The 26,179-nt window shown below is 44.2% G+C and overlaps 1 protein-coding gene and 1 long non-coding RNA gene across 2 annotated transcripts; both read left to right on the top strand.

Annotated features, from left to right (window-relative positions):
- Nucleotides 1-14,852: 14,852 nt before the first annotated feature.
- Nucleotides 14,853-15,887, top strand: LOC308304025. Its single transcript, XR_013963039.1, has 3 exons — nucleotides 14,853-15,238; nucleotides 15,362-15,522; nucleotides 15,607-15,887. It is a non-coding gene; the product is annotated as an uncharacterized lncRNA (long non-coding RNA).
- A 226-nt stretch (nucleotides 15,888-16,113) lies between these two features.
- On the top strand, nucleotides 16,114-25,736 carry LOC308304170 (uncharacterized protein; the record flags this gene model as incomplete). The annotated part of the gene is made up of 8 exons (XM_080748729.1): nucleotides 16,114-16,121; nucleotides 16,222-16,471; nucleotides 16,818-16,985; nucleotides 17,448-17,617; nucleotides 17,939-17,999; nucleotides 20,136-20,393; nucleotides 21,860-21,902; nucleotides 25,450-25,736. 8 exons carry the CDS (start codon nucleotides 16,114-16,116, stop codon nucleotides 25,734-25,736), a joined length of 1,245 nt encoding a protein of 414 aa, XP_080604855.1.
- Nucleotides 25,737-26,179: the final 443 nt, after the last annotated feature.

Consider the following 26,179-nt stretch of genomic DNA (forward strand, 5'->3'; position numbering starts at 1 on the left):
GAACGTCTCACGCCCTCCCGACGTCATCACGTCAGGACGTGTCGACGGAAGCAAGGCCCCTCAAGAGGCGCTCGGTAAACGACACCGGGCGTCCCGCGAGGGCGGTGCCGACCGATCTTCCTCTCTACACTCCCCTGGCAGACTGCTTTTCGCAATGGAAGCGGTGCAATCCAAACCCTTGGATCTCTCGCACCATAAGAAGGGGCTACAGGATTCAATTCTACAAATCCCCCCCTCTAACTTCCAAAGTACTCTTCACCAGGGAGAAGGGCCGCAAGGCGGCCGCGTTACGAAAGGAAATACAAGCCCTTCTTCTCAAAGGCGCAGTAAGGGAGGTCTCTCGAAACGAGACTCGGCTGGGGTTCTACTCCACCTACTTCCTCGTGCCCAAGAAGACGGGAGGGCTACGGCCCATTCTAAACCTAAGTGTTTTGAATCAGTATCTGAAAACCTTCAAATTCAAGATGCTGACTGCTGCCAGCCTGCTGCGTTCGGTGAGGGTGAACGACTGGTTCACCTCTCTGGATCTAAGAGACGCGTACACACACGTCTCCATCTATCCTCCTCACCGAAAATTCCTCAGGTTCGCCTTACAGGGGAAAGTGTACGAGTACACAGTTCTCCCCTTCGGCTTGTCGCTGAGCCCCCGCGTCTTCGTTCTAGTGACCAAGACGGCGCTCGAACCCCTACGGCGCCAGGGCATCAGGATTGCAAACTACCTGGACGACTGGTTGATTTGCGCGAGCTCCGAGCAGGAGGCGGCGTGTCACACCAGGTTGGTTTTGGACCACCTACAGTCTCTGGGGTTTTGCATCAATCTAGAGAAAAGTGCTCTCACACCCTCACAGAGAACCACCTTTCTGGGGACCATTCTGGACTCGCAGTCAATGATCGCCCGTCCCTCGCAGGAGAGGATAGAGAAGTTTCTCTCCTGTGCAGCCCTCTTCCAAACGGGGAACTCAGTCCGTTACGAGAGGGTCATGCGCCTCACGGGTTTCATGGCCTCAGTCCTGCACCTTGTGCAACTAGGACGTTTCCACATGAGACCGTTTCAAAGGTGGATGTTATCCCTTCGGATCCCGTCCACCGAGGGTCGCGCTCTGGTGCAGGTCCCTCACAGGGCTGTGGAGGCGCTGCTACCCTGGCGGCGAGCCGACTTCCTGTCGGTCGGAGTCAGAATGGGAGAGGTGATTCACCGCAAGGTGATCACCTCGGACGCCAGCCTTTCAGGCTGGGGCGCGACCTTAGAAGGTCGCACAGCACGGGGCCTTTGGGGCCCGGAGATGCGACACCACCATATCAACTACCTGGAGTTGATGGCGGTGATGCTGGCCCTTCGTCACTTCGAACCCCTGATCCTGGGTTGTCACGTCCTCGTCAGGACGGACAACACCACGACGATGTGTTATGTCATCAAACAGGGGGGGCTGAGGTCCCGGGAGCTAGACGAGTTAGCTCGGGACCTGACACTGTGGTGCCATGGTCGACTACAGTCGATCAGGGCCTCTCATGTTCCAGGCCTCCTGAACAGCGGAGCAGATCTGCTGTCCAGGGGGGAACCACGTTACGAGAACTGGTCTCTCCGCCCTTCAGTGGCGGAGGAGATCTGGCTCAGGTTTGGCCACCCGGTGGCAGACTTGTTCGCGTCGTCAGAGAACGCGAAGTGTTCTCTGTTCTTTGGCCTGACGGGGACTCCCCCACTGGGCCTGGACGCTCTGTCTCGCAGCTGGCCGCGGGGCCTTCTGTATGCCTTTCCACCGCTAGAGCTGATTCGTCCGACCCTCGAGAGGGTCAGACGTTACTCCCTGGAGTTGCTCTTGGTGGCGCCGAGTCAGGGGACTTGGAGTTCCCTGATAGCGCCTCTCCTGGTCGGTCGGCCTTGGCGCCTGCCCCTACTCAGGGACCTGGTGAGCCAGGCGAACCAGGAGATTTTCCATCTGTACCCCCAGCGCCTAGACCTGTGGGTCTGGCACCTGAAAGGGAGAGGCTGAGGGCTGCCGGCCTGGCCCCTGCGGTCATAGACACGATGCAGAGGGCCAGAGCTCCTGGTACTCTGGAAGCGTACAGGGGTAAATGGGAGGCCTTCGTCTCCTGGTGCAGGTCGAACCGCCCTTCGGTGGTTCCGGCTTCTGCGTCCTTGAAAGACCTTTTGGACTTTCTGCAGTCCTGTGTAGTCCAGAAGCTAGCAGCCTCTACTCTTAGGGGCTATGTGGCTGCCATTGATGTCTGCCACAATGGCCTGGAGGGTTCTAAACCTTCTAAGAACCCTTGGGTGTCTCAGTTTCTGGCTGGGGTCAAACGAGACGCTGCTGCAGCTAGACCGTTGGTCCCCTCAGGGGATCTTGAGGTGGTCTTAAGGGGTCTGAGTCAGGCTCCTTTTGAGCCTTTGGAGTCTATCTCCTTGAAGCTTCTTAGCTTTAAAACGGCTCTTCTCCTGGCTCTGACTACAGCCAAGAGGGTCAGTGACCTTCATGCTCTTTCTGTAGATGAGGGTTGTATGAGGTTTTCGGGTGAGGACCGTAAGGTCTTACTCAAACCTCACCTCAAGTTCTTACCCAAGAACGGGAGGATTCAGGAAGTTCCGGTGGAACTTCTGGCCTTTCACCCTCCTCCTTTCCCATCGGAGGACAGAAGGCTAAACTGTCTTTGCCCGGTTAGGGCACTGAGAGTTTACTGTGAGAGGACTAAGGACCGCAGACGGTCCAGTAGTCTGTTTGTCTCTCACGGAAAGTCCATTGGTAAGACTGAGATCGCTAAGTCGACTCTGTCGGGGTGGATTGTGGACGCCATTAATTTGGCGTATGACAGTGCGAAGGTGGCTAGACCCTTCGGTCTTAAAGCCCATTCGACTAGGGGAGTTTCCTCTTCCTGGGGTCTCGCTAAAGGGACCTCCATCCAAGAGGTCTGTATGGCGGCTAATTGGAGGTCGCCTTCCACTTTTGCGGCTTACTATCACCTGGACTTAACGCCTCTTTCCTTGGCGCATTCTGTCCTTGGGGTGGCCGCTTCCTCCCCTTCCTCCTGAGCTGAGTCCCTTGGTAGGGTTTCTCTCTCAGGGAGTTTTGTAAGTGTTTTTACACTTTTCTTCCTCCACCAAGACCAGAGGGTAGTGGCTCTGGTGGAGGGGGGCCCTTTTCCTGAGTTTTTCCCTTCGGTTTTAACTTGGGGCAGACTAGGATTGAGGTGGGTTCTGGTGGGCCTAGTCTGTAAGGGTTCCTTAATTCCTGTTGGTTCGTTTCCACGTCCTGGAGTTTATGTTTCCCATAGGAGTGGAGTGCTGACTGGAGATTCGTAAACAAACAGTGTTAAACAAACAGTGTTTCGTATGAAACACCTGTTTGTTAAGAATCGGAAGGAAGCACTCCACTCCGGTGAGACCCTGTTCGTGAGTTTGCGCAGAGCTCTCAAGAGGGGGAACATCCGGTGGATGGGGAATTTATATGTGTCCGCCTCTGGGCGGTTACGTCATTGGACGGACATACCCTGCGGCCAATGGGAATCGTCCTTCGGGAGTTTATGTGAGTGTTCTGATATCTAATGGAGCTGACTGCGTCATCCCATAGGAGTGGAGTGCTTCCTTCCGATTCTTAACAAACAGGTGTTTCATACGAAACACTTGTGATTTGGTGATATTGCCCGTCAACATTGGGGAACAACATTGGGGAGCCATTGCTGTAGATTTCACCAATAAAACAGTGACTGGTGATTGCATAGTGTTAGATGTTGTGATAATGGATTCCTGCCTTAAGGATGTATATGAGCAAGAACTGGTTAAGGTATTTAATCCACTGCAAAGATACTTAACCTTACAGTACTTTGCATTGCATGGTAGAGGTATGGGAATCACATTTACATATGAGTGCTATAACAGATGTCCTAATTTCATAAAACAAACCGATCGCAGCAGCTGTGGTATTTTCACCTGCTTGTTCTGTTTTTCAAACTTCAAATCGTCTGTATTCGTTTATTCTCTGCTAAGCCGTATAAAGAAGTATGGTGTACAAAAATGACTAGAATCTGAAAATGTCACCTTTTGAGCGAGTGGCTTGTCTATTTCCACTGTCAATGTTCTTTTTTTAAGTATAAAGTTGTCAAATATGTCAGTAATTTCTTTTAGGCTATGTGTCATATCTGCCATGTGCATATCTTCTTTTCTCTAATTACAATCTAAAATATGAACCCTTTAATATGGGGCTGCAAGGAACCTAGCTATCTTCTGTCTCTAAAAAAGCCATGCTAATGACATAGCTTAATGTGCCCGTCGTTCATCAATTTGGCCCATTACTGTTCTGGTTAGCATAACGTGTGAACACGCCCAATGTCAATGTGAATCACACACTGACGGTGATTGCTCATGAGATAATGGGTGGGTGGGTCAGGCCTGGAATTTCGTCATTTTAGGGGCAAGGACACTTGGCCTTTGGTGTTGTCCATTGTTTGAGGGCACAAAGGCCAAATGCCAGGGCAGGAAGGCCATCAAATAAAACGCAATTTTAGTCCATTGAAAGAATTATGTTGAATTTAAGGGTTAGGGATGATAACCTAATCTGCAGTGAAATAGATAAATTATGGTATGTACAACCTGATCAATGCTCAGCCCTGCCACCAATCAAAGTCACTGGATTGGTTTAAAGATGGGGTCCGGGAGTTAAGATTTCATAATCTCAACAAAAGACAATACATGACAAGAAAGAGACACAGGTGTTTACTGATGAGAAAGTGTTACAGTCAGCTGGGGCATTAAGGCCACTGTGGCCTCACTGAAAATGGGACCGTTTGTATATCTAGCACAACAGAAATTGATTTTACACCTCTCCCGCTTAGCGGAGAGTGTGGTGTGGCAGAGGAGGTCTCCCTGAACGCTTGCATGGGTCCAAAGTGCCGACACGAAGAGCCGCCTGCCGTCCAGCGCCCACTAGATTCAGAAAATGGCGCCTTTTGAGGCCTTTTTGAGCGCCTGGCTGCACTGGACGGCCTGCAGTAGTTGCAATGCCGCCTCTCCCGCTTAGCGGAGAGTGTGGTGTGGCAGAGGAGGTCTCTCTGAACGCGTGCGTGTGTCCAAAGTGCCGACACGAAGAGCCGCCTGCCGTCCAGCGCCCAGTAGAGTCTGAAAATGGCGTCTTTTGAGGCCTTTTTGAGCGCCTGGCTGCACTGGACGGCCTGCAGTCGTTGCAATGCCGCCTCTCCCGCTTAGCGGAGAGTGTGGTGTGGCAGAGGAGGTCTCCCTGAACGTTTGCATGGGTCCAAAGTGCCGACACGAAGAGCCGCCTGCTCTCCAGCGCCCACTAGAGTCCAAAAATTGCACTTTATTTGTAGATCTGCTATTTTCAGAGCCCAGCATGTTGTTAAATAATAGACGCTTTTAATTTATTACTGGTATTGTATCTCACCTGCACAATCCACCATTATTATCTGGAGCATATTTTGTTGTTGTTTTATCACTTTATTTGCTTACATTAATTTTACATAGCAACCTGGCTTAGAGGCAGACATGCAGATAAAGTGCAAAACAGGATCAGAAATTCATCTGATAACAGATGGCAGTGGTGGAAAAAAAGTACTCACATGTTTAACTTAAGTAAAAGTATCAATACTGCAATATAGAAAACACAAGTAGAAGTCTGGAATTCAAAATGAAATTGAGTAAAAGTATGAAAGTATTGGCATCAAAATATACTTATATACGCTTAATTGGCTTTACTATACTTAAATATACTTTATACCAAAAGTAAAAGATCTACAAGCTCACATCATGTCACGATGCGACACATTGTGAGCTTGTAGATCTGCTATTTTCAAATAGCCTAGGTATTAAATAGGGCTAAAGTTGTATTGCAATAAAACATCTGCAAAGTAACTAGCCTAACTCAAGTTTAAAAATAAATTGTAGTGGAGTAAAAGTACAAATACCTCAAAATTGCACTTAAGTAGGCCTACATAAAGTAGCCTACATGTAGGCCTACTTAGTTACTTTACACCACTGGCAGAAGGTGCTAATTGTGGCAATCATCACATTGTGGTCAGAAGTTGTATGGAAAATGGGCTAAGTACCCATTTACTGGGGATCAATAGCCAATTTAAATCGGTAAAAACGTGTTAGGGCACTTTGAAGTACACCAGCATAAGCAATTTAAAAATACACACATCGTATATGTATTCTTTTAAATAAATGTACGGTCTTTACAAACATTAATTACTGACCTCTTATTTTGAAGGTCTTTATTCGCCAGCTCCTACACCGGAAGTACTATATTCGCCAGTTTCACGCTGCCGGAAAGGCGCTCTATTTTCCCCCTAGTCTCGCCCAAGAGGGCGATAGCAAGAGAGTGCAAAAGACCCGTACTTCCCGTTTCTGTATGACGTAGGGGGGACGCCTTTTTAGGAGGCAGAAGCAGGTTGGAGTCTATTCATTTCCAATGAGAGAGCTAACGTGAACACAGATCAAAATAATAGTTCAGAAGCTATGCTCACTGAACTAAATATTGGACCAGATCATCACAAGCCACATAATATTAACAAAATTGTCATACTAAAGTGGCTTTTTTCATCGACACAACAAAGGAGAAAATCAACTTTATTATTGCTCTTTAGCTGTCCCAGCAACACACTCTCACGGGATCTATAGCACCAGTAAACAGGACGTGCGCGAGATTTGCAGTCAGAGCCGGTGCCCACTTAGGAGTCAATTTGTAGGATTTGTGTACCATGTCGCACTCTAGTGGATCCAATGAGGATGAGCTATCTTCATTAATTAAATATCTTTGGTCTCGCGTAGCCAGACAACTATTCCACAATCTCTGAATGCTATATAGAGTCTGGAACAGCAGCTCCAGAACGGCGAGTATCGAAAACGGGCATTAACGTTCAAAAATATATATTTTAAAATGTCATTTCTGCTAAGCAGCAAGCTAAACATGCTTATATGATTTTTATTTATATAATGATAAATATTTGTAGGATGTGAGACGGAAGCGGAAGTGACGAGGGCTTCACTTCCGCTTTGACCGGGTACTCATCGTTCTTCTCTTGATGCGCCAGACTTAGTCTCGCGTAGCCAGACAACTATTCCACAATCTCTGAATGCTATATAGAGTCTGGAACAGCAGCTCCCTAACGGCGAGTATCGAAAACGGGCATTAACGTTCAAAAAAATACATTTTAAAATGTCATTTCTGCTAAGCAGCAAGCTAAACATGCTTATATGATTTTTATTTATATAATGATAAATATGTGTGACGTGAGACTGAAACGGAAGTGACGTGGGGGCTTCACTTCCGCTTCATCTCGCACTCACCGTTTCTATTTCCGTCTGCCAGACTGTATGCTGGGAGCATTTGACCAAATCGCGGAGGCAACAGTCTGGCCACGCGAGACTACGCCAGACTGTATGCTGGGAGCATTTGACCAAATCGCGGAGGCAACCGTCTGGCCACGCGAGACTATTTTCCCCCACGCTCAAAGCGGATGTGACGTTTATGGGCGTTCCTTTCTAGCTCCGTGTTGGTGTATACGGCTCTGAGGCAAAGAGATTCTATAATAAGAGACGGCAGTCCTTAGATATATGGAATCACCACTAGTCTGGCACAGCTGTAGTGCTGCCGCCATCTTGGAATGATGGCTCTGCTCTTAAATTAATCAAAACAATTAAATTGGGTGTGAATAACGTTTTCCAAAGCTGTCTTGATCACCCAACAAAGTGAAAATCACCATTGATATTAAATATTATCATAGACTGCTAAACAGATCAATAGAAGCATAGAATAGTATTTTTTTCAGTTATAAGAAATAGTAATAATTTGGTATGAATAATACATTTCGGATCGTTCTAATTGGTCTAATGTTAATTTATTTTATCTGTTTGACATTAGTCTGGCTTTTGTGGACAATAATTTATCATGTGGGCCTAAATTAGGTCTATATCATGTTATACTGTTTTGTCATTCATAATCTCTAAGGAACAGATTCAGTGCTGCCTAAAAAGCAGCAGAGGGCAGAGTTTCCCCCCCCCCCCCCTTTTTTTTATGATGCGTTTTAATCATTTCTATTTGGTATTAACACATCATATAAACATGTGTGGCCGCACGTAAACATGCATTAGCATACACGCATGTGCACACATGCACCGTGAAATGTTACTAATAGTAAGTCATTTCGGTTTTGATCCATTGATAAATATTATAAATAAAATAGTAAATCATTATAGTAGTATGCATATATAGGCTATAATACTTTTTTGCCAGTTATATAGAATCATTAAATATATCATAGTAGAGCAGAATAAAAACACGTTTTTGAATGTACAGCATGACTTTATTATGTTTTTTTTAACCACCGGAAGTCGTCATCATTCCAAGATGGCAGAGCAGCGAGGAAGCTATTCGCAAGCTTGTCTATGAAGGGAGCGCTCGTTTTATGGTTAGATGTCACAGTTATTGTCCACGACGCTCAGTTATTGTCCACGACATTGCAAGCGGCGCGAAGGCCAGCGGACCTTGGTCCTGCTCTTCGCCCCCGACTCGAGCGCCGCAGGCGCGAGTGGCCGCGAAGAGCGGGCCAGGGCCGCGCGGCCGGCGGAGCGCCGCGCGAGTTACGAAGCCGTGGTGAATGCAATCGTTATATTTATGCCCAGGCCGTAAGGCCTGGGCAAGCGCACGATAAACGCAATGATAATTGGGTTTTGGTGCACCTCGCGCAGTCCAAGTGACTACAACCGAGCGCTCCCTGCGTCCGGTTCAGCCAATCACAGGGGGCTTGGGGGAGACCGGAACCAGACCGGAACAGGGACAGCCTTGCGTATACGCCAGACGCAAGAGTGTATGGCTGCAGGCCTGGAGACACCTCCCTCAGCAGATCTTTCTTGTCAGATCTTTCGTCTCAGTCAAGGAAGATCAAAGAAGGAACGGACACCAACGTCATTTTCGTCATTTCAGGCTCCATGGGACGCCGCCATGACACTTTGGCCACCCAAAATTAACATTAGCGTCTATGAGCACTTCGTCACTTCCGCCACCCAAAAGTGGCCACCCGGCGTGCCAACTTCCGGGTGTTGTCTGTTCCTTGTAGATATTCCTTGGTCTCAGTACGGAAGTACTCAGAACGGAAGTACTAACGGCAAGTCTACAGGGTCAACAAAGGCGGAGCCGCTCGAGTGTCCACGACATTGCAAGCGGCGCGAAGGCCAGCGGACCTTGGTCCTGCTCTTCGCCCCCGAGCGCCGCAGGCGCGAGTGGCCGCGAAGAGCGGGCCAGGGCCGCGCGGCCGGCGGAGCGCCGCGCGAGTTACGAAGCCGTGGTGAATGCAATCGTTATATAATCGTGGGCTTGCCCAGGCCTTACGGCCTGGGCAAGCCCACGATAAACATCAGCATTGATGGCTGAATGGATAGCGTCGCCGACTTGCGTGCCAGAGATCACTAAATCGAATCTCACCGTTGCCCCACTGCACACGTCCCCGAAGCACTAGGGGGCAGTAGAGTCAAGTAATTAGGTACTTCCGTGCTGAGACGAAAGATCTGACAAGAAAGATCTGCAGAGGGAGGTGTCTCCATCTCGCCAGACGCGGCAGAGCAACATGGGCGCTGCTTGTTGTGGGATGTATAGGGAGTGCCGTCAGGTCCGTGAACTGAGCAAATATAGAACTTCCGGTGTCAGAGCGGGCAAATATAAGACTTCCGGTTTGAAGCTTTCGCCTTCAGAATAAAATGCTCGTAATTAATTCCATTGAAAAACGTTGAATTTGCAAATGATATGCTCATTAAAAATATAAATTAGGCATTTGAACAAAGCCATATGACAAAAAATATGTTTATGTGTAAAAAAAAAGTTTTAATAACAAAAAATATATCAAAATAGATAAATGCTGTTCACTGGAGTGCATAGCCTTTACAAATTGGACACTGGAAAACAGACAGCTCTTCGTGTCAGAACTTTTGACACATGCACACGTTCACAGAGACCTCCTCTATCACACCACACTCTCCGCTAAGCGGGAGAGGCGGCATTGCAAAATTTGATGGCCGTCCAGTGGGGCCAGGTACCAAAAAGTCCTCAAATGGCACCGTTTTCCGACTAGTGGGCGCTGGAGAGGAGACGGCTTTTCGTGTCGGCACTTTTGACACACGCACGCGTTCACAGAGACCTCCTCTATCACACCACGGGATGGTGTTTTTTACTGGTGTTTCAGTCCGAGTGTGGGGAAAGGGTGCGTTCGGAAATGCGCACCGGACTGCGCGGGCGTTTATCGTGGGCTTGCCCAGGCCTTACGGCCTGGGCATAAATATAACGATTGCATTCACCACGGCTTCGTAACTCGCGCGGCGCTCCGCCGGCCGCGCGGCCCTGGCCCGCTCTTCGCGGCCACTCGCGCCTGCGGCGCTCGGGGGCGAAGAGCAGGACCAAGGTCCGCTGGCCTTCGCGCCGCTTGCAATGTCGTGGACAATAAAACGAGCGCACCCTTTCATACACTCTGACTGAATCACCAGTAAAAAACACTCTCTCATCACACCACACTCTCCGCTAAGCGGGAGAGGCGGCATTGCAAATGTTTTGTGTGTGCTACTTTTGCGTGACGTTTGCACTTTGGTACAAAGCATGTTGTACCTTTTTAAATTTTTGTGATGTTTGGTGCATTGCATGTTGCACCTTTTAATTGCACTTCCTAGAACAGTTTTGCATGATTATGTTTGAATAATGTTTGCAATTATGTTTTGTGTGTGCTACTTTTGCGTGACATTTGCACTTTGGTACAAAGCTTGTACCTTTTTAAATTTGAGTGATGTTTGGTGCATTGCATGTTGCACCTTTTAATTGAACTTCCTAGAACAGTTTTGCATGATTTGCGTTTGAATAATGTTTGCAATTATGTTTTGTGTGTGCTACTTTTGCTTGACGTTTGCACTTTGGTACAAAGCATTTTGTACCTTTTTAAATTTGAGTGATGTTTGGTGCATTGCATGTTGCACCTTTTAATTGCACTTCCCAGAACAGTTTTGCATGGTATACCTTTGAATAATGTTTGTTGTTATTAGCGCACATACACTCACAGTAAATTGATCAAAACTGTGATTACTAAACTACCAAAGTAGCCTTTGAGTCCACATTAAGACAAATGGTAATGTTTTCCTTTCCAGTGAAAGTGTACAGTTTTATTTGCAATGAGTAATTAAAGGGTATTTCTTTTTAACTTTTAAAACCTTGTCTTTTATTCTCTGCTAAGCTGGAGAGGTGTAAAAATAAGCGTGGAGGGCCGTCTACTGCGGCCAGACGTCAAAGAGTCAAAGAGTGTTTTCATAAATCATGATAAAATGGACTGTACAATAGCTTGTGGGATCATCCTCCACTTCACCCAAGTTCACATTAGCCACATTTGATTTAACTCTGTTCAAGTGTACCGCACTGATTGAATATGAAGTGTCGAATCTGTCAATATTCCCGAGCAAAGCCGTGCACACGCTGGCTCTTAGATAGATCACATTTCCCACATTCATACACATTTAAACATTTCCAAGGTTGTTTTGAATTGAAGTTAAAGTCAAAGTGGAAATTATGTTCACTTCTATTTACTACCAGGTTTTCTAAATCTTGTAACCTCTGTCCTGCCATCATCACAGGTTAACATTTTTTGCAGGTTGTTTTCATTTTCTGACATCAATAAATACTCACTTCCTAATCCACACGTTATACTGTACCTATACAGATACACCTATACATATACATGCGAATGGGCAAACACATTCACACTGTGAGTCAGCAATTATTTTTTTACACTGCACACAAAGAGCCTTCTCCTGTCCAGCGCCCCAGTCTGAGAATGGGACTTTTTGTATGTCTGGCCGCACTGGAAAACGGCGCCATTCAAGGCCTTTTTTTAGCACCTGGCTGCACTGGACGGCCATCAAATTTTGCAATGCCGCCTCTCCCGCTTAGCGGAGAGTGTGGTGTGATAGAGGAGGTCTCTGTGAACGCGTGCGTGTGTCAAAAGTGCCGACACGAAAAGCCGTCTCCTCTCCAGCGCCCACTAGAGTCGGAAAACGGCGCCATTTGAGGACTTTTTTTGGCACCTGGCCCCACTGGACGGCCATCAAATTTTGCAATGCCGCCTCTCCCGCTTAGCGGAGAGTGTGGTGTGGTAGAGGAGATCTCTGTGAACGCGTGCGTGTGTCAAAAGTGCCGACACGAAAAGCCGTCTCCTCTCCAGCGCCCACTAGAGTCGGAAAACGGTGCCATTTGAGGACTTTTTTGGCACCTGGCCCCACTGGACGGCCATCAAATTTTGCAATGCCGCCTCTCCCGCTTAGCGGAGAGTGTGGTGTGGTAGAGGAGGTCTCTGTGAACGTGTGCGTGTGTCAAAAGTGCCGACACGAAGAGCCGTCTGCTCTCCAGTGTCCAATTTGAAAAGGCTATGCACTCCATTGAAGAGCAATTATCTAGTTGTATATATATTTGTTGTCATTAAAACGTTATTTTTACACAGAAACATAATTTTCGTTGTATAGCTTCAATTAAATGCTTAATCTATATTTTTAATGTGTATATCATATACAAATTAATCGTTTTTCAATGGCGTTAGGGGTACTCTTATTCTGAAGAGATCGACACCGGAAGTCTTATATTTGCTGACACTAATTTGTTCACGGAACATAGCCATCATAACTTTATGAAAACGAAAGCAGTGTGCTTGTTTTTCATCCACTGTAAATAAAGTCCAGATGTTTTAATCTGTCACTGTAGTTCTATGAGTTTAACTATAGCTTTCTGACTGTTATGGAGATGTTTTCATCTCTTACTGTAGTTCTATGAGTTTAACTGCTATGGAGATGTTTTTTCAGCAGAAGTTGTTTGAAGTTGATCTGCTGGCTGCTGAATGAACCAGAACAGGGTGAGTTTGATCATTTAATCACTGGTTTGATGCACTGATTACTGACTCCAATCTGAGAGAACATGTGTCAATATGTTTTTGAAAATAGCAGATCTACAAGCTCACAAGGTGAAGGTGTCACAAACACAACACCATTAGGTCCAATTGGACATAAAAGGAGCTTTTTTACACGGCTGCTGTTTCCAGCGGTGGACGTTTCAACAATCCTGTGTTGTTTCTTAATGCTAACCTGATTTCATTTTCACAAAATATTGGCGATGGGGGTCTGTGGCCAAATACATATAATTCTGGGGGTCCTTGACATGACAAAGTTTGAGAAACAATACAACATTTTTCAGAAGACAGTAAGGATTTAGAAGACATTTGTAGAATGTGCCTATCAGTGGTTAAGGACCCCCACAATGTGTTTTTGGCCATGGACCCCCATCTCAAAATATTTTGTTCCACGGATGGACCCCTATCGCAAAATATTCTGTTCCAGGGACCCCCAGAAGCAAAGATTAGATTTTGGTCTATTCTGCATCTAGCTTAAGACCACAGACCCGTTGGGAAACGAGTTTGGGTCGACTTTGTTTTAGGTCGACCTTTCCTGTATTACAAATAAGGGACACCCTCCCAGGCACCAAGCGAGCCCGGGTGGCTGCACGCTAGGCCAAAAGATGTTGGGGTTTTGGGGGATCAAAACCCCTGAAATGCATAGAAAACTACATTTTGGCACAGTTATACAAAACACACAATACAAACACAACAGGTCTTGCATTATAGGCTACTGCATTACACTGTAATATGATTTTAATAACAAGTCTTATTAGTGGTCCTCAACCTTTTCAGGCTGTGACTCCCTGTCACTCCCAAAATAATAATATTTTATCTGGGGACCCCCCAACCCAGCTATTTTCGATGCGTGATACCACACTGAACTAAGATAATCAAATCGATACTAGAGATGTGGTGTAACAACATGGATATCAGGTATTTCATGGAAGGGAGGCATTTCATGTGTTTCTTTCACCATAGTAAAAACTGCATTAGGGCACTTTTTACAGACTGATAAAAGGGCAGGGGCTCAAACCCCATTTGATGTCTATGTGTGCACATGCCTGTATTGGCATACATTAATTAACGACAACCATTAGGTTTTTAAAAAAGAAACGAAATCTCCTTTTATTTCACACAGCATGGTAGCCAGTCTGGGTTCACATGGCAGACACGGCCTTGCCTGCTTTTCCATTTTCACTATGTTGTTTATCATGGATTCTACCATGCCTAACTGAAGAAGAAAACTAATCAACTGGTTTGTTCATAATCTCTAATGGAGTTAGAAGGTTTAGTGACTAAACTTCGTCAAACTGTCGGTTTAGTCAGAAATAATTTACATTGGTTCAATATTTGAATACACACACAGACTTAAAGGAGTAGTTCACCCCCAAAATGACATTTTTTTCGATTGATTACTCACTCACTCAAAAAGTTAATTATAGTAAACTTACCCTGATGATTTCTCCATCCAGGGCCATGCATTTGGGTCCCCATCCGGAATCAATGGGGGTACATTTACTAGAATCACATTTTCTGTCTTAGGAATGAAGCAAATACAACAAAATATTATTGAACTCAAGTCTCTATGGCACGGGAAGAAAAGTCATTTTGGGGGTGAACTACCCCTTTAAGAGTGTTCAATAAGATCTATAAAAAAATAAAAAATAAAACGTAAAAACATTTAGATTGGAGCTGGTTTCTGCCCAAAAGCGACGACATGTGATTATGTAAGAGACAAAGAATTATATCTAATATATATAAATATTTATATCTATTGAGTTCACATGTTTTGTCTCTCCATAGCTGTTCTGATGCAAAGAAATGGATCCATCATCACCACCACCACCACGGAGATGGCGTTCAATCAGTAAAAGGTGGAAACCACAGTTAGAGAAGCTTGCACACGCTGAGAAAGTTGTCAAAGTTGGAAGTTTTGTGTTTGTGAACGATGAACGATTCCGCATAGCAAAGGGAAGTGATGGAACTGAGGTGTTCTTGGGGTTAAGAGATGACGGCACTGAAGTGGCAGTGAAGAGAATGTTAAAATCCAACTATCATGTGCTTAAGAACGAGGAAGGCTTTTTACGTCTTCCAGAGCTTGATCATCCTTTGATTGTTAGATATGTGGACTTTGCAGAGGATGAGACCTTTGGATACCTTGTTCTTCAGTTATGTGAAAACACACTGGAAGAACACATCAAGAATACAGACTCTGAACAGAAGAAGCAGCTTGCAAAGGAGGTTCTTAAAAGTTTAAAGATTCTTCATTCTCAGAATCCTCCAATTCTCCACCGGGACATCAAGCCCCAGAATGTCTTGATTGGTAAGCTGCAGAAGCCAAATAAGAAGATAATTTCAGTACCATTCACTGAATGTATTTGTATTAATCTAAACCCCTTTTATTGGATTCATTGTATTATATATACCTAACCTGTTTGCCCTGCAGATATTAAAGGGAGGGCAAGACTGGCTGATTTTGGAATTAGCAGACGGTTGACCAAAGGGACAACACATTTCACAAGCGGTGCAGGAACAAAATGCTGGAAGGCAAAGGAGGCCTTGGATGATGAGAATGGTGTACGGTATAAACGCAGCACTGACATCCAGGTTTGTGTTTAGGCTATTCTGCAGCAATGAGTACAACACACAGGCCTACTGTACTATCACTAAATGTTTCCATTCATTCTAAAGGTGGCTGGGATGTTGATCTATTGCATCCTGTCTGGAGGAGAACATCCCTTTGGCAAAGGATTTAAATGTGAATATAACATTTACGATGGTAAGTATGATTTAAAAGATGTTCAGGATGTGGTTGCCAAGGATCTCATCGAGAGGATGATCGATGAAGACCCAACAAAAAGACCTACAGTGGAGGAATGTTTGGATCATGATTTCTTCTGGTCAGACAAAAGGTAAGGAATAGGCAAAACAAAATGTGTTGCCATACAGTGTTGTTATCTTTCAAATACAAACTCACATATCATTGTAAGATTGATATTCCTATGCATTTGTTATATTGTTGTTGATGTACTGACATATTATCTTGCTTATTATATTGATGTATCACCTGCTTATTGTAAGTCGCTCTGGATTAAAAGCGTCTGCTAAATGCCTAAACTGTAAATTGTATGTGTTAGAGTTTAACATGTCATCAGTCCAGGCACCGTCTTAGGCTGGCTCCCTGAGAGCGACACCAAGATGGTGGAGTAAAGTTGCTCTGCTGGGTAGGAAACCTATCCTCTGCTGGGTAGGAAACCTATCCTATCCTAACTCATCTTCATCGTTGTCTTCCTCTGTGCCATCAAGAGAGGGCAGGAAACGCCTCAGAGAAGAAGAAAGAGACCAGAGAGACAGAACCAGCCCACAGAGGAAGAAACAGACAGACGGTGACACCTACCCCCCCACCACGGTGTCCCCAACAGAGGCTGTCACCACCGTGTCCCCAACAGAGGCTGTCACCACGGTGTCCCCAACAGAGGCTGTCACCACGGTGTCCCCAACAGAGGCTGTCGGTGTTGCATCGTGTAGCACAGTGTCTCCAGACATCCCTGGAACGGTACGTAATAAAACTACATTTCATTACAATTCTGACATCGTAGCGAAAACATATTCCTGTCAGGAACAGACCTGTGAATAATTAATAAGCCAAACAAGACACACTTGTTGACAGACAAGTTTGAACTGTCACGATTAACAGAGTGATAATAATTTAATGTATTGATAAATATATTTATAATCATTAAAAGCTAAAGAAAGTATGTTCCATCCACTACCCCGCCACATGGCCACTACAACATGAGGTAATACTGCCCCCTAGTGTAGAGCCCAGGGTATAGGGTTGAAGAGGTTAAATAAAAGTATTGTTTCATTACTCTGCTCACATGATGTTTTGCTGTACACAGACACTTCTCTCACTAAGCTTGGATCAGCGGCTGCAGGTGATGGAGCAGGAGATCTCTGACCCCTTGATGTCTATTGGTCTCAGCCTGCTGCCCAACATGGCCGCCGCAGCAGGAGGAATGAACAGCCCCGGCATCCACCACCAGATCACCATCAGGGTTAGGGTTAGGGTAAATAAAATTAATAATTTGACTCAAACCTAAAAACCTGGAAAACAAGGAAGTGCTGATCAAATAGAATCCATTTTCTGTTACTGCGTCGTCTATTTCTCGCCTCAAATGTTTTTTAAAACATTCTTCAGAGCAACGTTTGGTTGTAAATGACGCTGTGTGTTTGTTTACATGGCTGACATGTTGGATACGGCACTATATCCAGGCAGTGCAGCCTGAATGCTGCAGCTGCTCTGAGCCTTTGAATAGGCAGCGGTGAATTATAGAGCGGAGCGGTCATTATTCTCCTATAATTCACAGCTGATTTCAGCGCTCGACCAATCAGAATCAAGCGTCCAAACAAGCCGGGTAGTAATATAGGTAATACTGCCCCCTAGTGTAGAGCCCAATGTATAGGGTTGAAGAGGTTAAATAAAAGTATTGTTTCATTACTCTGCTCACATGATGTTTTGCTGTACACAGATACTTCCTCAGTGGATGATTCAGCAGCAGCAGCAGCAGAAGCTGCTGGAGCAGAGGATCAAGCTCTTCAAGGCTCCTGGTCTCAACCCGCAGCCCAACATGGACGCTGCAGCAGGAGGAAGGAACAGCCCCAACATCCACCACCAGATCAACCAACCATGGACATCACAGTGAGAATGTTGACCTATTCCTGTTTTTGTCACATTCCTAAGACAATAATTCGATGACTGGTGGCTGCTCAGTAGGAGACTCTTTGACAGGATAAACTCTGCCAGTCATTAATGATTGTCTCAGGAATGGGACCAAAAAAAGTAGAATCTAAACAAAGTACAGAAAGAACATCTGCTGTTGCTTCACGTTTGTGTTTTCATCAGAAGTTCTGAACTGTTCTAATCTCCTCTTCTATTCTCTCTCTCTCTCTCTCTCTCTCTCTCTCTCTCTCTCTCTCTCTCTCTCTCTCTCTCTCTCTCTCTCTCTGACCTCACCAGCAGCAGTCAGACCTCCTTGTCTTCAGGGTACTCATCCAACAGGTCCTCCATGGGTCAGGAAGAGGTATGTGTACCTGGATGGTCTTATAGAAACTAGGGCTGTAATATCCATGATGTTCTCAGTGATTATATTCCATCAATTACTTTTTCCATAAATGCAGGTCTCACACGGTCATGAAATTCATGGAAATATTTTGAAATGAGAAAAATATCTTTTCCAGGCTTGGAAAAGGTTTGGATTGTAAGAGCCTCATTATTGCATCATATGATTTCCTGGAACAGATGTGAAATACATTGGAAGAGTTTATAAATGTGCTGGTTTGTATCATGTCAGTGGTCAGCATGCTGACTGACTGCTGACTTTATTTTCAATGATACACTCTCCAGCTACTCTCTGGAGGAGGCTTTTTGGGTAGACAAGCACAGAAATGTTTCAGGGCATCGTAACGTCTTCATAACAGTCAGCGCATGCAACTGAAGGTACGGTAACTGTCCCCGAGGTAACTGTGATTACTGAGTGTCCAATCTAGTCTCCAGTGAGTGCAACTCTGGTTGTCTATCTGCCCCTGTGCCCTAAAACCTCCACCGCTTTTTCTGTCTCGTTGTTTACTAGAGTAGCCGCAATGTATAAATAAAAGTTCAAATTATTATGGCCGATATACGTAAGGAGCTCTACTCAAGAGCTTGTGAGATCTGCAATTTTTTTTCCTTCTTTTGTGGTCCTATTATTCTTTTGTTCCTTTTATTGAATCATTATTATTGTGCTATTATTGAAGTGACACAACTCTCTATGCCCCCTTCTCCCCCCCTCATATTCCATCCTGATTGACTAAGATTGGCTGAGCATTCTAATTGCCCCCTTCCATTAAAATAAAGAGATTCTGCAGACATTAGATATAACAAGATCATTTTGGTTGATTATTTCTCTCTCTCCGTACTTTATATGGTTGTAAATCATGATCACTCACCTTTACAACAAGGTACAACTTTGTAAGGATGGTGTGTTTGTGGAATGAACAACACCCCCAACATATACTGCTCAAAGAAATGAAGGGAACTTCCCTTTCATTTATTTGAATTTATTTGATTATAGTATAGCACTGTTCAAAGAAAGCCATTTCTTTGAGCAGTGGTATTTACCAAAATCCCCTGTAATATTCTTCTGTTGGTGTTCACTGTTGTTTTGAGTTGCTTGGTGGATGATTGCACTCTGCCACAGTTAGAAGGATAAAACAACACACATTGGCCATGTTTACACTTTATTAGTTTCACAGCGTCAGGGTTGTCAGCAGTGGGTGGAAGATCCATACGCAGCCACACCAGCCTGGCTCCTCCTCCTCAGGGACAAGGGCCCCTGGCTAATCATTTTTTAGGGCCCCCCCACCCTCCACCATAACACCCCTCCCTCCCGACATGCACTACCCAGCTCGGATTTTAAGCCATGATGATCATATGTGGGCCAAGAAAGCACCTGTAGACAACAGAGAAGGGACCCACACATTTGATATTTAATTAACTTATACCTTTAGTAAATTGTCAATGACCATGCGTCCCAGTTCCCCCAAGGGCCCCTGGCATTGGCCCCACCGGCCCAATGGTTAATACAGCCCTCCTCCTCCTCATGCTGGTCACCAACCTACAGTAGCCACACTCTGCTGTGGGATGGCATCCTATTCCTCACTTCTCAAACGTGTTGATGCTTGAAGCACACAGACTCAAAAAGCTTTGCAGGACCCACGCTCAGATGACTGCCACGCACCTAAGCAAGTAGGTCGGGAGTGGCTTATTGTCGGTATCAACCGGTAACACGCGGGAGTCTGTCCCCGTTACAATGCTGCGCTCCCCTGGGAGATGGACTGCTGAGGTGGAGCGCCACACCTACCATCAGCTCCCAGTACTTGCCGCACGACTTGCCAAGCCGTGCTACTCATACGCTGAGTTGGCGGTGCCCGGAATCGAACCCATGACCTTGCGGTTCAAAGGCGAGAGCTCTACCGACTGAGCTACCCGGGCAAACGAGAGTAACTACCAACAGAGGAATATTGCAGGGTATTTTGGCACCTTGTTTGCGGGCATTACACATTTATCTGTGTTGTTCGTTAAAACCACACTCTGAGCATTCTCTCTCTTGTCTCTCTTGTCCAATACAATCTCCTCCATCAACTCTCTCTCCTCTTCTCTTCTATCAACACCCATTAAGGTCATAGACCTCACCCTCCCATCACCTCCACCACCTCTGGACCCCACCCCCACCCCTATCACCACCACCTCCATCACCACCCTCCCATCACCTCCACCACCTCTGGACCCCACCCCCACCCCTATCACCACCACCTCCATCACCACCCTCCCATCACCTCCACCACCTCTGGACCCCACCCCCACCCCTATCACCACCTCCTCCTCCTCCACCCAGAAGAACACCATCACCACCATCTGCAGGTCCAACCTGCCGCAGGTGAGGGATGGGACCATAATCTTTATCATCATTTATCGTAATAAAAAAAACACTCACAATAATCATATCATTTTATTTTTTTAATAATTTTTATCCTCCCTCATACACTAGGATGAATTGGCTTTTGAGCTGGAAATTAAGCACCAATCAAAACTAGGGGTGTGCACGGATATTTGTTTAAAGGGGGCTGCCCCCACTATTCCTTTGTAAATAACCTTTGGTTTTTCTATTAAATATATTTATAATTGAGATATGAACCTTTTATATTACACATTCCATTTTGCAGTCATATTACTGCCATGTCTTAATAGAATGTTGCTTTTAAAGCTAATTAAGTATTACCATACTCCTTTTCAAATGAGGTTTGGCCTTATTGATCAAATGTGCTCAGTTTTGGCTATTTTCTGGGTGTTATTTTCAATAAATTAAGACAGGTGTTCCATTAATTGAAATTCCTGGACCGTGGGAACTGCTGAAAAACTAAAATTACCCTTTTTGTTTACCATTGAACCCCAGCATCGCCTATTCTGGCAGATCTGCAAGCGGTGCAATGCGTTCTGAGCTTGTAAATCTGCTATTTTTGGCAAATCGATTTGTGTGTAGGGTGAAATAAGTGCAAATGCTCGCTTTACAGGTCCATTGTATCAATTATAGAGGGTTTAAAGGGGTAGTTCACCCCCCAAATAACTTTTTGAGCGGTGCAAACCGCTCCTAAAGTGGCTGTGCGTGTGTCCGTAGCCTTTTTCCTCAGCGTTTTGCCATAGTAAAATGTGTGTGTGTAGCATAGCCTGTACATCCTAGACTTAAATCCTAGTATGAAGATGTTATGCAAGCACGACCACCGCTCACTTCACATTGGGTGTGATTTTTTTTCTATTGATTACTCACACCATGGAGACTTGAGTTCAATAATATATTTAGTTTTTTGTCGCATTCCCAAGACAAAAGTTTGATTATTGTAAATGTACCCCCATTGATTCCGGATGGGGACCCGAATGCATTTGGGTCCCCATCCAGAATCAAGGAGGGTCAATTTATTGTAATCAAATTGCAGGAATGCGACAAAAAACAAAACAATCTTATTGAGCAAGTCAAGATCAAGTCTCATACCGTGAGTAATCAATTTTGTGTTGAACTACTCCTTTAAGTAGGGATGTTCCCAGCTGTTCATTTCACTGACGTGTACACAACATGTTTTAAACTGTTTATTCAATTAGTTGAAAATGAATGAATGAATTCATTTAGTCCTCCTAAAGTGTCTCCGTCCATAACATTGTAAAGGATGTGTTGTATAAGAACAGGAGAGGGTGTGCTTTACGGTGATTATTGGCACTTCAGTGATGCTTGCTTGCTGACTGCATCACTGGCATGCCAATAATCCAGATAATGCATGGCACACCCCTGTAATGTTGCTTAATTCATAAAGACCCTGACACACTGAAAGGATCATATCATACGCTTTACAGATTCGTCCAGAAGAGAGACCGGTTTCTGTGCAGAACATCAAAGGTATTTCACAAGACAATCTCAAATGTTTCCTTTAATTTAATTGACTACATTATAAGCATACATTTTATTGTACTTTTGATCACAAATGGTTGGGGCGGCTGTAGCTCAGGAAGTAGAGCGGGTTGGCCAATGATCCCTGGGTCGGAGGTTCGAATCCTGGCTACTCCTGTCAACATGTCGAAGTGTCCTTGGGCAAGACACTGAACCCCACATTGCCTCCAATGAGTTGGTTGGTGAAAGCTTGCCACCATTGGTGTGTGAATGTGGGAAGTGAGGACGCTGGCGTCGAATGTTCGCCGCTTCACTTCCCAATGTATGAATGAATGAACCATTGTAAAGCGCTTTGAGCACTTGGAAAAGCGCTATAAAAATGCAATTCATTAAATGTTTCCTTTAATTTAATTGACTACATTATAAGCATACATTTTATTGTACTTTTGATCACAAATGGCCCATCCATCGACACCTAGCATGTATTGAAATCCATCGTCACACTGTATTTCAAGACAAAGGCCTGGGAATGTAGGCTAATGTATATCACCATGTCCTACATATACCATGTTAGGATCATTGGTCTATATCACCATGTCCTCTATATACCATGTTAGGATCATTGGTCTATATCACCATGTCCTCTATATACCATGTTAGGATCAATGGTCTATATCACCATGTCCTCTATATACCATGTTAGGATCAATGGTCTATATCACCATGTCCTACATATACCATGTTAGGATCAATGGTCTATATCACCATGTCCTACATATACCATGTTAGGATCATTGGTCTATATCACCATGTCCTCTATATACCATGTTAGGATCATTGGTCTATATCACCATGTCCTCTATATACCATGTTAGGATCAATGGTCTATATCACCATGTCCTCTATATACCATGTTAGGATCATTGGTCTATATCACCATGTCCTACATATACCATGTTAGGATCATTGGTCTATATCACCATGTCCTCTATATACCATGTTAGGATCAATGGTCTATATCACCATGTCCTCTATATACCATGTTAGGATCATTGGTCTATATCACCATGTCCTACATATACCATGTTAGGATCATTGGTCTATATCACCATGTCCTACATATACCATGTTAGGATCATTCGTCTATATCACCATGTACTCTATATACCATGTTAGGATCAATGGTCTATATCACCATGTCCTACATATACCATGTTAGGATCATTGGTCTATATCACCATGTCCTACATATACCATGTTAGGATCATTGGTCTATATCACCATGTCCTACATATACCATGTTAGGATCATTGGTCTATATCACCATGTCCTACATATACCATGTTAGGATCATTGGTCTATATCACCATGTCCTACATATACCATGTTAGGATCATTGGTCTATATCACCATGTCCTACATATACCATGTTAGGATCATTGGTCTATATCACCATGTCCTACATATACCATGTTAGGATCATTGGTCTATATCAACATGTCCTACATATACCATGTTAGGATCAATGGTCTATATCACCATGTCCTACATATACCATGTTAGGATCATTGGTCTATATCACCATGTCCTACATATACCATGTTAGGATCATTCGTCTATATCACCATGTCCTCTATATACCATGTTAGGATCAATGGTCTATATCACCATGTCCTACATATACCATGTTAGGATCATTGGTCTATATCACCATGTCCTACATATACCATGTTAGGATCAATGGTCTATATCGCCATGTCCTCTATATACCATGTTAGGATCATTGGTCTATATCACCATGTCCTCTATATACCATGTTAGGATCATTGGTCTATATCGCCATGTCCTCTATATACCATGTTAGGATCATTGGTCTATATCACCATGTCCTCTATATACCATGTTAGGATCAATGGTCTATATCACCTGCCCTCTATATACCATGTTAGGATCATTCGTCTATATCACCATGTCCTCTATATACCATGTTAGGATCAATGGTCTATATCACCATGTCCTACATATACCATGTTAGGATCATTGGTCTATATCACCATGTCCTACATATACCATGTTAGGATCATTGGTCTATATCACCATGTCCTACATATACCATGTTAGGATCATTGGTCTATATCACCATGTCCTACATATACCATGTTAGGATCATTGGTCTATATCACCATGTCCTACATATACCATGTTAGGATCATTCGTCTATATCACCATGTCCTACATATACCATGTTAGGATCATTGGTCTATATCACCATGTCCTACATATACCATGTTAGGATCATTGGTCTATATCACCATGTCCTACATATACCATGTTAGGATCATTGGTCTATATCACCATGTCCTACATATACCATGTTAGGATCAATGGTCTATATCACCATGTCCTACATATACCATGTTAGGATCATTGGTCTATATCACCATGTCCTACATATACCATGTTAGGATCATTCGTCTATATCACCATGTCCTCTATATACCATGTTAGGATCAATGGTCTATATCACCATGTCCTACATATACCATGTTAGGATCATTGGTCTATATCACCATGTCCTACATATACCATGTTAGGATCAATGGTCTATATCGCCATGTCCTCTATATACCATGTTAGGATCATTGGTCTATATCACCATGTCCTCTATATACCATGTTAGGATCATTGGTCTATATCGCCATGTCCTCTATATACCATGTTAGGATCATTGGTCTATATCACCATGTCCTCTATATACCATGTTAGGATCATTGGTCTATATCACCATGTCCTCTATATACCATGTTAGGATCATTGGTCTATATCACCATGTCCTACATATACCATGTTAGGATCATTGGTCTATATCACCATGTCCTCTATATACCATGTTAGGATCATTGGTCTATATCACCATGTCCTACATATACCATGTTAGGATCAATGGTCTATATCACCATGTCCTCTATATACCATGTTAGGATCAATGGTCTATATCACCATGTCCTCTATATACCATGTTAGGATCAATGGTCTATATCACCATGTCCTACATATACCATGTTAGGATCAATGGTCTATATCACCATGTCCTACATATACCATGTTAGGATCAATGGTCTATATCACCATGTCCTACATATACCATGTTAGGATCAATGGTCTATATCACCATGTCCTACATATACCATGTTAGGATCATTGGTCTATATCACCATGTCCTCCTTATGCCATGTTAGGATCATTGGTCTTAAGGTAGAAGGTTCTGCATAGATAATTTTCCCATTTAATCACCATAATTGTATAAACCTGTCCATACTGTGTATAAACTCTATTTCATGGTATTATTTCCTGTGTATATTCTATATTATATACCATATTACTTGTGAAAAAAGAGACCGTCCTGTGTGGCGATGGTGGGTTCTTATACTCTAGGCTATCATAGTCAAATCCACAGTAGACCGCCAAAATAAAATCCTAGGTTAACGAGGCTAAATCCTCAGTGTTAATGGAACTCTGCAAGGTCCCAAGTTGAAACTCTCCCTACTTTTCACAGGCTCTAGTACGGTCACAGAGAAGCAGCTGCTGCAGGTCGCTCATAGAATTGGAAAAGCATGGAAGAAGATCGGCACCATGCTGGGAGTCTCTGAGGTGAAGATGCAGCAGATTGAGATGGACCATCCACAGAGCCTTGTGGACAGAGTTTATCAAATGCTGCTCTACTGGAGAAAATGCCAGGGGAAAGAAGGGAACAATGTCACTGCTGCCTGCTTGCACTTCAAGCTTACAGAGTTAGATGCAGAGATGGTACCTGATGACATAGACTTCCTATTGGAGGACTGAAGTCATCACTGCTCATCATGGATTTAAACCATGGCTTTTAGAAGTTCTAGATATAAGCACAAAAACATGCATTCCAGAGACACCTCATTCCTCATTTAGGGTGAAAACATGTGACTGAGCATGACACTGGGGCAGTCATTTCGGAACTACTTTAGACCACAGCTGAAATTACTTAAGCATGTCATAAATATCAGGCTACATTTCACTTAAACGCCAGAGCTTAACTCTGCATGTAAATAAGACTTTTTTTAATTAATGTGAGAGATCGGGACATAATTCTGTTGGTCCTCCCAAATTTAGAACTTGAATATCTCAAAAGTGGTATTTCAGCATGGCATCCTTCTATAAGCCATATCTTCAAAACTGTTGGGTCAATCTCCACAACCAATATATCATTTTGTAGCTATGATGATAGATACCAGTACTTTGTATTTGTTTTTTTA

The sequence above is a fragment of the Nannobrachium achirus genome, assembly GCF_963921795.1.
Source record: "Nannobrachium achirus genome assembly, chromosome: 19".
NCBI lineage: Eukaryota > Metazoa > Chordata > Actinopteri > Myctophiformes > Myctophidae > Nannobrachium > Nannobrachium achirus.